The 12,566-nt window shown below is 39.9% G+C and overlaps 1 protein-coding gene across 1 annotated transcript in view; it reads left to right on the forward strand.

Annotated features, from left to right (window-relative positions):
* Positions 1–9,108, forward strand: part of AMMECR1 (AMMECR nuclear protein 1) — a gene marked incomplete at its 5' end in the record, with an annotated part of 75,483 nt that extends 66,375 nt beyond the window's left edge. Inside the window, 3 exons of the mRNA XM_082289220.1 lie at positions 69–159; positions 1,812–1,908; positions 4,781–9,108. Of these exons, the coding sequence (XP_082145346.1) occupies positions 69–159; positions 1,812–1,908; positions 4,781–4,895 (303 nt within the window). The 3' untranslated portion in view covers positions 4,896–9,108. The remainder of the gene's footprint in view (positions 1–68; positions 160–1,811; positions 1,909–4,780) is intronic.
* Between the last annotated feature and the right edge of the window lie 3,458 nt (positions 9,109–12,566).

Consider the following 12,566-nt stretch of genomic DNA (forward strand, 5'->3'; position numbering starts at 1 on the left):
CACCCTGTCAGAAAGCTGTTGGATCTTTTCTCTGGTAATGTACTAATGAAGCTGCCAATCTCTTGCAGGTGGGTGTACATGGCATTAGAATAGAATTCATCAACGAGAAAGGATCAAAGCGCACGGCCACCTACCTACCGGAGGTTGCGAAGGAGCAAGGTCATTGTTGCACTTTATTTCATATGATCTGGTGAAGAATTTAAACATACCTATAAATCTAAAATGCAATATTTGACCTTGCACTGATGTCAGATGATGGAGCGATATTTAATTGTAAGAAGACTCTTATATAAATGCCAATTACATGCCTGTGTCAGTCTCCTAGAGGGATTCAGTAAACCGTAGCTGTTTTTTAAGCCAGTCACAAATGCAGCGTAGCTGTAGGAAAATATAATGTGAAGGGGTGGTACAGTGCTGTCAGCCAGGCTAACAGTTATTAAAAGCTGCCAGTTTTTGTGTGGCTCTTAGGCTGGGATATAAGGGAGATGCAGAAGCTCTGTTAAGTGTTGGGCAATTATCCTAACCACGATTTATTCCTGAATTCCCAGTGATCAAGTTGTTTTGCAGTTAGGTACTTTCTGCTAGTACTCAATTCCTTTTACAAACACTGACTTCCCATGGGTTTTTAATGAATGGAAGGAAATTATTTTCAATATGAAAGGACACAATAATGTTGTTAAAGCCCTTTTTAATAGGGGCACAGACTTAAGTTGGTGAATTTAAAAAATTAGAGTCAATTTTGTTGAACAGTCATCTTTTGCTGACTCTGAGCACTCACTGTGTTTTTTATTTCCAAGGTTGATAGTGTGTCTCAGTCTGTCTCAGTCTTTGACGGTTTTCTTTGCTGCTGCTTTTTTTTTTTTTTTCATTTTTATGTGTGTTTGTTGACAAAGGGTTCAGCTGATACCTTTACTGAGGATCCTTTTTAATTGATAATTCTGTTTCCAAATAGTTGTTTTAAAGTCTAGAGGCATTCCAAGCTTTTTTTAAAATTCAGGAATTGTGGAGGGAATGTGTCTAAATTTCTGAATAATTTTAGTAGACCATGAATTGCAGTCAGATTCTTTAAAGTCTCCAGAACTATTCATTTGTATTTTGTATGTGCCCAAACCTACTGTGGTTTTTTCCGGTTTTTTAATGTAACAATGTGACTAATTATTGCATCTTTAGGAAATAACATGTCTAACAGCTATTTAAAGTATGAGAGTTTTTAAACAAATACGAGTTTTGGAAAGCATGAAGATTTTATTGAGAGCAGTAATGAATCTGTATTTTTAATCCATCGCTTCTTTCATTATCCAGACACCTGTAATATCTAGTCCTTCTAAAATTAGCCATATCTGTAAAGTTAAGCAATATTTATGAAGAAGTCTGATTTCAAGTTCTCTGCACATGTTCACTAATAATTATTTTAAATGTTATACAGAAATTTAGTTTTCCATATTGTCATAATCATTTATAATGTCTTAAGTGGCTGTGATACATGATCATACCTGAATGTTTTGGAAAAGTTTCATTTAGTATCTCATGCCCAGTCTTGGACACCTGGGTACAGTGGGTTTGCTTTTAATATATTTCAACTAAGAGATGAAAAATACACGTTGTTTGTAGCGTGAACTGAGCATGTAAAGAAATCCTACGTGTGGTACTTCCTTCAGCTGTTCTGAAGTAGGGAGGAACGTTTTGGTTTATCCCGAGCGCCAGCAGAGCTCTTGCGCTCTCAGCAGCACCACACACTGTACTGTGCTTTTGCAACATCTGTTCCTATTGCTGCGTTTCTCACTAATTTGTGCTACTGTAAAATTCAACAGGATGGGACCACATTCAAACCATAGATTCCTTGTTGAGGAAAGGAGGCTACAAAGCTCCGATTACTAATGAATTCAGGAAAACAATAAAGCTAACCAGGTATGCACCGGGATACCGCACATAGCCCTGTTGTAATGCTGGGAGGTGCTCCTTCCTGGTAAGTGCTCCTGCAGATGGTAACAGTAAACTCTCCTGGATATATCATTAATGATTCCTTTGTTTCCACAAGAGCAGTACTGACTTAGGAGAAGCCTTGCAGAGGGATTAGTGGCACTAAGCAAGGAGTAAGAGCTGGCTGCTCAATACCAGGGCACGATGCATCAGTGTACCTGCATATTTGGGTTGATAACTCTGCACGTTCTCAGCAGTGTTTTTAGCTCTGGCTTCTCACAGAGTATTCCTTGGCTGTAGTGGGTGTTCAGGGCTGTAGCTAACAGGGATTACTTGCTCTTGTCAGATTTATTTGGGCAGATGGTGCATGGTGGGGCTGCTGCTGTACGTCATGGAGGCCCTCAGATCCCTAATCCTCTGGATCCTCAGACAAACGTTTGGGTTATGCCATGTGGAGTGCAGGTTTCTATAATCTTAAGGTGTGAGACATCAGGCAATGCACTGCTTTGACAGCCAGTCTACTAGTGAAACTGTATCAGGGTATTCCCAAGAGTGGGGACAAGAATTTAATATTTTATTTCATACTAGTTTAGTTTGGTTTTGCTAATTTAATAAAACGTGTTCTTGAGGGCTCCTTAGTGTGTGGCAGCCAAAGTATTTCAGAATTAGCAGCACATAATACTCTGCACATAATATTGTAGTTAAGTGGTGATGGGTAGAGGAGTGAATGTCTGTCAGAATGGCTCTAAAGCTATTTATCTGTATAAGCCTTCAGTGTAAAATGACTGCTGAGCTCCACTTATTCGGTCATGCATGGAGAAATAGGATTTTTTAAAATCTTATGTTATAAGGAAGTTTTGACCATTTGTCTTCTTCAGGGAGATAGAGACTTTGGGTCTCAATGAGTGTTTGGGATTCTGGATTCTTATAGAAACTCAACTACTGTGGAATGGCATGGAGCACAAAACAAAACACCCCCAAAGTTCACCCCCACACCCCACAAAAACCCAGTAAAAAGCCATGTGTTTAATGTAATTAAGTTCACAACAATGAAACTGCTAGCAAAATCAGTTGCCTGATAAGTGAAATGAACAAACAATAATTTTTCTAATGTTCAGAAAAAGGGTTTTTTTGACTGCCTATTTTACTTAAAATCTCAGGTTCTGCTGACAGATTACAAACAGTATTATTAAAATACTAATTGCTTCCCAGTATTAGACAACCTGTTTTAGAACCCCATTTTAGTAATTTATTGTCATACACAAAAATATCTGTTGGAGTGAATAAGGCTTTTAACTTCTTTTTCAAGTCTTCTGAATTAAAGTAAACATCCTGTGTGTGAAGAAAGCTTTAGGCTGATCACAACAAGTCTGTCACTCCCTTCAGGTTCACCCCCAGCAGTTCTGGCCATGTTTTGAAAGAGAGAACTAAACAATAGTGGCACTGAGGGACTCATAGCAGTCAGAGGAGTCTGGAATGCAGAGGGTCAGCAGCTGGGGGTTCTCTCCCATCTGCAGAGCTGTGCAGGGGCTGTGCAGCCCCCCCGATCGTGCTCAGCCAACCTGAGAGCCCCTGGCTGGTTGCATAGGGTGGGAATTCCATTTGCTGAGTTCCACGTACCATCCCCATGGATTCCAGAAGAGCTGCTGCTCTCTCAGCAAGGCCCAGCAGGCACTGATTCCTCATGTCCCTTGTTGTCAGACAATACTGATGCAGATGTATTCAGAATATTTGTTGTCAGGGCCTGGATTCTGCCTTTAGTAACACTGAGCTGGCCGATGTTCTTGTAGGACCACTCTTCATTATTTTTCAACTGACTTGGGAGTCAGGAGAGGTCCCAGTCGAGTGGAAGCTGGCAAATGTTCCATTTGTAAGAAGGAAGATCCTTGTTACTACAGACCTGCCAGTCTCACTTCAATGCCTGCAAAATTAGTTTGGTGCCTCTCTCTAAGGAGGACATCAAACTATAGAGTGTGACAAGAGGAAAGTGACCAGAATGGTGAAAGCCTCAAGGGCAAGACTCAGGAGGAGTAGCTGAGGTCACTTGTTCTGTTCAGTTTGGAGAGGGCTGAGAAAGGCCTCATTGGGGTCTACAGCTTCCTCGTGAGGCGGGGGTAGAAGTGAGCTGCTGATCTCTTTCAGGTGGCCAGCAATAGAACACAAGGAAAGGGAATGAAGCTGCCTCAGGGTAAGTTCAGACTGGGCATTAGGAAAATATTCTTTACTGAGAGGGTAGTCAGGCACTGGAACAAGCTGTCCAGGGTTATGGCATCAAGCCTGTTGGAGGCCAAGGGGTGTCTGAACAATGCTTTTAGCCATATGGTTTAGTTTTAGGTAGTTCCGTGAGGAGTAGGGAGTTGGACTTGATGATCCTGATGGGTCCCTTCCAACTGGAGATATTCTGTGATTCTAGTCTAAAAAGAATGTAACTACATTTAATGTAGCTGGGGTAATTTTAAAAGCAGAATTTGGCAGACAGTTGATACTGGTTGTTTAAAAACAGCTCAGAAATCTGTAGTGCTTGTTTACAGTTTTTCCTCCTAGGTTTTTGTAGAGAGTTGGCTGAAGACACAGGACATTCTCTATTCTCTCTACTTCAACCAACATAGTAGGCAACCATTTTTAACAGTTCTAGTTGCTTAAAGTATTTTTCCTAAGCAGTTATGTTGTGATTTGCCATATGATCCAGGAAATGACCCTGACGGTTGTGGCAGTTCCCTTGTGCAGCTGAAGTCAGTCTTACTCCCAGCATCAGAAGTACAGAGCTCTTATCACTAAACAAGCCACCAGTGCAGCATTTCTGTGATACTTGCAGCTTCCTGGTAACAGTTCCTGAATTGGCCTCTCTGCTCTTTGCCAGGTACCGCAGTGAGAAGATGACGATGAGCTACACAGAGTACCTTGCCCATCGTCAGCACCATCACTTCCAGAATGGTATTGGGCACCCCCTTCCACCATACAACCATTATTCCTGACACTGAGCCGCATGACCAGTCACTGGACCTCTCTGCAGACCTCTTCCCAGGAGACCCTGCCCCTTCTTGGTCTAGCTATCTCTATTACTGTACCATTTTATGATGATAGTTTCCGTTGCCATGTTGAGGCTCCTTCGTTGGTTCAGCTCATCGTGGCAACGGGAGGGAAAACTGCATTACTACAAAGAACCCATACTTTTTTATTATTGATTCACTGCAGATTTTTTTGCAGCATATACCCTTGGGTTTTATATGAAAATCTAAATTTCTACTTCATTAACATTGAATTATATCAATCAAGGCTTTCTGTGACTGTGGATGGAAGGAAGAGTTTAAGGAATGCAGTTAGGGATGCTTTGCTTAGCAAAAAGGCATTCATGGCTTTTGCATTAATAGGTGTGACAGGGAATGAAACATATCAGATTCAGGTATTAAAGTAGACAATGAATTGCATTTTCATAACATTCTTAATGACATTGTGTGTACAATATCTCACCCTCACAGTAAAGATTCCATGTGGCTCTATACAGGATCTCCAGATCCAGCACAAACAGCCGGGACACCAAGGCTGACATACAGAATGCTTTTTTGGGATGAAGAGAAGCAAGTCATGTACAGCGAGAGGTGATGTTAACATGGCAGCATTTTTAGAATCAAGTGGCCTAAATTACAGGACACAATCCAATCCAGGACCCCTTTGTGTCCCATCCTGTGCTGGGAATCATGGGCAGCCCAGCCCTGTCAGGAGTAGTCACAAGAATGCGTTTGTAATGAGATGATGCCTTTCTGATGACTCAAATTAGGAGTGACATTTGTGTCCTAAAAACAGATTGGTGAGTAGCAGATGTCATATTAGGAAGAAAATGGATTTAGATTTTAGTGCCTTTGACTATAACGTAATTATATACTTATATATAAAATTCATAGAAAACATGTATTCCAGACGTTCTAGCAGACCCTGTTGAGGCTGCTCTGGCATCAGGGTTTTGGACACTTTTTTTTTTTTTCCTTTAAAGTGAGATTTATTTTCTATTATTATTATTATTAGCAAACTTATTTTGGAAAAGAGAAATCCCTGTTTTGTTCTTTCATCTGCTCTTGAACTAACTGAGATTTATCAAGTCATGAATAGTTGGATCGAGTTAACTTTTGTTTAATAGAAGAAAAAGACTCTTGTGAGAGAGCCAGGACAAATATGCCATAATGTTACATGTTTTCATCTATTGCAGGAATAGTGCTTGAGAGCTGTAAGTACTGTGTAATAATTCTGATACCCCTCCACATGGTAGAAGAAAGAAAACCAATTGGAACTTTTTCCTGCTGTAAAAATAAGATTTAGTAAAAGGTATGTGTGGTCTATTTGCAAGGCCAGTTGATGGCAGGAGCTCACTCCTCCCTCCTGTGCCTGCAGAACTCCCACTGCTGCCTGTTGCAGCACAGACTGCCTGTTACAGCAAAGACCTTCCCAATCTGTGTGAGTAAACCACAGTAAGCAGAAATTCCAGTTATTTTGAATAATGAATGTTTGTAAATACATAGATATATAAAAATCAAATCGATAAAATTCAGTTGTTTAAAAAAAAATCAGATTAACCATAAAAATGTTTCAATAGGGTTTCAAAACCAGGTAAGGATAAATTATGCTCATCCCTTACATAAGGTTAGGTCTGCCACTTAATTTCTATGGAGGTTCTTGTAGAAGGTCTTTGGTATTCCTTCATCCACAGCATGTATGTCCAAATATTACCATTTTCAGTTGCGATGCCTTAATTTTTAAGCAGAGGGCCTGAAATTTCAGGAGCCAAGAGATGCCAGCCAGAAGCTGCAAAAATGAGTAGATGTTTATACAGAGGCTATTTTGGATGATACTGTTATCTTGTTTCTACTTGGGGAACACTTTTAGATTAATAGTCTTCAAGTGGAAATGTGAACAAGTGGCTGGCTACCTGATAGAGTTGTGTTGGTTTTTTTCTTGCCCTTATAGGGAACCTGAGCACAAACTGAATCATTCTGCTGCAAAAAAAAGTCATCCAACCCCATCTTTATCTGTCATCTCGTTACAGCTCGCTCGTGCTTCTGCATGAGCTCATTGTTAGAAGTTTTTTAAAAAGATCTATTATATATAAAAATATATATGTATTGAAAGGTGCTAATCAACCTCAAGAAGGTCACGTGACTGGTCATGCGGATCTAAAATCATATCAGATTTTTTAAGAAATCTTCGATATATGCAGATGTTATACAGAATTTCTTACCAGTGTAATAATGATATACTGATGAATAAACAATCCTGCAGGATTTTAAGGACAAGGTCAGCAATACTTCCCACCATGGCTTGGGGGAGAAAAGGATAGTTTTGTCTCCTTTTTGTATACAGCATAATGCACAATGCATTTTTGTCTATCTCTTAGTAGCTGTTGCTTAAAAATATAGTTCAAGGGTGTTATACAAACTGTAAAGGTGTGCTTTTGAACCGAGCTCATGCCAGACCCTTCTGGACCAGAGTTTTGTATCACTAATTAAAAAACTGTTACAGAGTCTGTGGTCAATCAGATTGTATGATATTTTTTTAAAGATTGGAATAATCAGTCTACCTACAGTGTTTCTAGGGCACCTACCTCCTCAGCACACTGTGCTGAACTGCTGCAGATTGTTTCTCTGTAATTGTGGGATTCTTTGTACCAAACGTGCAGCTCACTGTGACATGCACTGGCACAGAATAGGTCTGTTTGCTTAAAGCTGATCAGCAATTACTCTCACAAATGTCATTCCCTCATAGTTACATTTAGTACCTTTTAGTTGTATTCTTGGGGTTAGCTACAGATCTGTTTTTCATTTGGGGTATTTTATAGAAATTAAGGTACAACCAAGTAGCTTATTTCACTGTTTGTTAAGTTGCTGATTTTTTTTTTATGAGCACTACTCAGTTTGCCTTATTCCATTGAAGAGATTGTTGGGGTGTTTTTTTTCATTCTCTTGCTTAATGTTCCTAAAAACTCTGTTCTGTAAACTGAGCTAAGACAACCAAACCGTAGACTTGACATGAAGCTGTTACTTGGTGATGCTTCAAGTGTCCTTCCTGCTGCCATCCCAACGGATGCTGCTCCGGCAGGGGGGGACGCTCGGTCCTGACCTCAGCCCCACTCTGGAACCAAGGTGGGCACAGCCCTGGCACACCTGGAGTTTGTATATGGACCTCTACTTGTCTTCAACTGTGCGGGTTTTTAAAACTGTTGTCTGGAGTAGGTTACATCTCTTATGTGTGTTAGATCGAACCAAAGAAGCCTCCAGCCATGCCCAAATGCTGCTCCTAAAGCCTGCCTTCCAGTCCTTACAAAATCCCTGCAGGATTAAATGTGTTAACTTTTTTATTTTTGTACAGTTTCTAACTGATTTTTGCTAGTGATGTTAATTGAATTAAGTTTATTTGGGGAGTCTGAGTATCTCCTCCATTTAAATAAACTGGTGACTTTCCTTTTATGTTAAAAAAAAAAAAATTAAAAAAATAAAAGAGAAACCCAAAGTGTGCCTCTCAGATTTAAGGGTTTCTGGTTACATTTATTCTTAAGACCAGCAATGATTCTTTATATACAAAGATATGTTTTCCTCATTTTTTATTACTGTTGAAGAAAAAAATAAAAAAGAAAAACCTCTTTCTTTGCTCTGGACCCAGTAATTGCGCTGGTACATAAACGCACTGAGAAAACAAACTTTTGTTTGAAACTTTTGTAACAACTTATGACTGTTTTTGTATATCAAAGTTGATTCTTTTCAAGATATTTGGATCTAGTTTCTAAGTTATTTTAGTGTTTTATATGTTACAAAAAAAAAAACAAACTTACTTTAAATTGTTCACCAGCATCTTGAGTTATCTTCAATGTCATGGTGATACACAGTGGGCTTAGAGCTACCTGGAGTAGCTTGTAAGGCCTCAGTCTTTTCCTTCCTTCCTTAGCAACTCAGTTGATTACAATAATATCACAGATTACCTGAACCCCCTTCCTTTACAACTAGATCCTTCTTCCTTCCACATTTAATTGCTATTAGTGTGAAGAAACTGTTGAAATGGGCATTTTAATATAAGTACGGCTTAAAAAGAGAAAAATGAGGAAAAAGAAAAAAAAATGCTAGAAGGTTATCTGTGGGTCTGTGAGATATGGCTGTGGAAAGATATTGTAGTAGTTTTAACACTATTGTTATTACCTTTTAAATCATTTACCCAATAAAATAAGGAAAAAGAATCACCATTTCTTTTGATGTTTGTCTGTTTAATTGTGTGGCGTGGTCAATGTTTTTATTGAAGCATTTATACCTGGTGCTAGTGTCAAAGGCTAATGGTGTGTTAGAAATCTTTTCCTGGGATTAACTGTCTTTGTGTCTAGTGTCGGAACAAACTGGGGACAGGTACATGCAGCTTTCACTGAACGCTCCCAGTTAAATCACCATTTATATCAGCTACATCCGTTATTTATCAGTATTTGTATCAATTGCCAGTTCCGTTTTATACTTTTTATGTCGAACTTTACACATGGAATTCTGTCCAGGCCTGAGCACCCTCCTGTGAGAGGTGGTTTCAATCTTTTGAAGCAAAACTTCTTTGCAGAATGAGTTATCCTGGTGTCAGCAACACAGCACCTGTACCACTTACAGCCAGATTGTTCAACACAACATTGTGCCAACGTGTGTTGAAGAATCTCTAGCAAAGCAACAGTGCAGCTGATGACAATAGCAAGTTAGAGAACTCTGGTCCCTCAGCCAAATTCTTGGTGCACTAAGGGAGCATATTTCCTCTGTAAGATAATTCCTGAGACAAAGCATTCCATCTCCCTGGAACTCAGCTCTGAGTTGAGAAGGGGTTTTTTTGCCTCATGCTGAATTAATAGCTCTGCTGGCTGTAGATGCAAAGTCTTTGAAAACAGAGCAATAGAATCCATGTAACCTTTGGATGTTAAAGTCTGATAAAGCCATTACTCCACTTGCTCTGAAGCTTTGATTTAGGAGATTACCAAACGTCTGAAGGGAAACCTTCAGGTTGGGTAAATACTAAAGCAGTGATGGAAGCTGGGTCTCAGATTTGGTATCATTAGTCTGAACTGTGTAAAACCTATACTAAACCTAATCTAAAACCCTGAGGCCACTGAAAGGCAGAGCTAGTTACAACTTCCTACAATGAGTTTCCCACTCTTAGCACTGCTTTAGCCAGCTCTTCAGTTCCCATGCTGTAAAAATCAAACCAAGCCAGTAGCATTAAGGGTGTTTCAGATGTAGAAACTTTCTTATTCTTACATATTTGTTGGTATTAAACAATGAAAGGCTGATTTCCAATTAGTTATAGAGAGCTGCTGAAAATAATCAGCAGTGCCTGCAAAGGGAAATTGCTTGCTTGGTTCAGCTCAGGCTCCCATACAGCATTTCACGCTGGATTTCTACTTAAGCTGTTTCATCAGTCTTTATACTCTTCCAGAGAAATTAAGCTGGAGAATTGATTCTTTTCCCCAGCTGCATGAAAAATTGAATCCTCTACAATGGATACATAATAATACAGGTGGGCACATCCAGCATGTTCTTTTTCCAGGAAACAGTATTTGCCAAGAACTGCACACAAGGCAATAACCTGCTTGTCTTGAGATGTACTGGGTCACAAGAATACATTTAACTAGGCTGCAATCATGTTTATTACAGCCAGAAGCATTTGTGAAGTGTATTAAAACTACTTTGCCATCTCCTGTGGTGTGGGGCTGAGTGCAGTCCTGTAGCTGCTACAGCAGCTTTTTGAACAAAGGTGTGAGCTGAAAAATTCTGTGCATGTTCTGCCATCTTCTGCTGAAGTGCAGTGAAGTGGGAACTACAGGACACTGCCCAAGCTGGGGTAGGCAGTGAGGAAGTGTGGAGAAAGCATCCTTGGACTGTAACAATTCCCTGTGCTCTGCACCTGAAAGACAAGGACAGGCCCTATTTAAACAGTGATTAAAGGATTTATACCCTACGGTGAGCTCTACCAAGTAAACTGCTGTTGACTGACAGGTAACAGGCACAAGTCAGACTGAACTGCTTAGAATTCCAGAAATCCCAGTACCCATTGTTCTCCCAGGAACTGCTGTCTGCAAGGTAGACAACATCAGGCTTACAGACTCAGACAGGAACCTCCATCTTCTTACCTGATACATAATGAGCTAATACTATGTGTCTCTGTGATTCTTACCTAGTTATAAAAAGTCCTAAGCAGGACAGACTCAGGTGTGGCACAATTAGAATGATAACAAAACTACCCAGTATCCATTAAAATGCATTTATTGATTTTAATGCAAAGGTTTAACAACTATTTGCCCAATGATCTGGATTTAGGGCACAACAACAAAAAAGCCCATCAGACCAAAATACAAAAACAAGTACACAAATTACCCCATATTTGTAAATGTTACCTCATAATCAAGGTTTAGCACATTAAAAAGTTTACAAAATTTGTAACACTTTACAAATTGTTCAGAACTAACAGCATATGTGGCAGTTGAGCCCATCCACATCCATCTTTGCCCTTGCCAAACCATTCTATGCCTGGATGTTGGGAGTAGAGGGTGGGGTAAGCAGCCCTGCAGGTTCCTGCTGCCCCCCTGGTGCTCCAGCCCAGCCTCCTGGCACAGTGTGGTTGGGGAGAGCGGGGCGTGCTCACTGCTCTGCCTGCTGCATCCTCTGCAGCATTGGGATAATGACTCAGGAAATGAAGAAATAATTTTTAAAAGTAAAAAATTGACCCTGAAGAAAAATGAAATTCTTTATAAAACAGCTTGGCTTTGACTAAGTTACACCAAGAGCTGCAAGACAGATTTACAGCAATATCACTTGAAGTGTGAGATCACAAAAGTCAACAGATTTGTTATGAGTCTTGTCACCATAGAACTGAAAACATCAAAGCTGACCGGTCTGCCTGCAGAAACATCCCACCAGGGCTGACATACACCCTCTTCCTGGGTTTTGGCCTTTTCAGAGCTTTGTTAACTATAAGGATGAATTTCATTCCTAAGGATCACCTAGAATGAAAGAACTGCAACACTGAAGAAAACACCACAAAAAACTCTATTTTCCATTAGCTGTGGATGCATAGAAAACAAATGCTTCTGGTTTAGATGCAAGACTTAGGACATAAAAGTACAGTCAGTTAACAGTTGCAAATAGCCATTTATGAAAAATACAATTGAACTTTACAAAATGATCTCAAATATACAGAAATCTCAAAATTCTGTGGTTAGAAACAGAAACCTACAATTAGGTACTCTGTGACCTCAAGGTTTGCAAATGGACTGACTTTTCCTGTCCCCCAAGTTCCCCAAGGCAGCAGCTGCTTGAGCACATGTAAGCTTTGCTTATGAGCAGCATCTTTGAACCATAAGAAGCTGAACCAAAACCAGCTCCAGGTGCATGTTTATAGCCTGTGGCTTTTCATTAATTTATAAACACATGGGCAAGAGCTATTCATTTGCACTCTTCAAAAGAAACAAGATGCAAATCCTCCTTTGGTGCTTAAAAGAGGAAGTTAAACAAATAGATACAGCTCAGACACTGTACAGTGTCTGAATCCCTGGAAAAATAGCACTGCAGGGATCCTGAACAGCTGAAGCCGTGGCAGAAGGTGGTGGGAGCAGAAATGTTACCTCTGCTTTGGAAGGCTACTTA

The sequence above is a fragment of the Coloeus monedula genome (assembly GCF_965178545.1).
Source record: "Coloeus monedula genome assembly, chromosome: 12".
In the NCBI taxonomy this organism is placed as follows: domain Eukaryota; kingdom Metazoa; phylum Chordata; class Aves; order Passeriformes; family Corvidae; genus Coloeus; species Coloeus monedula.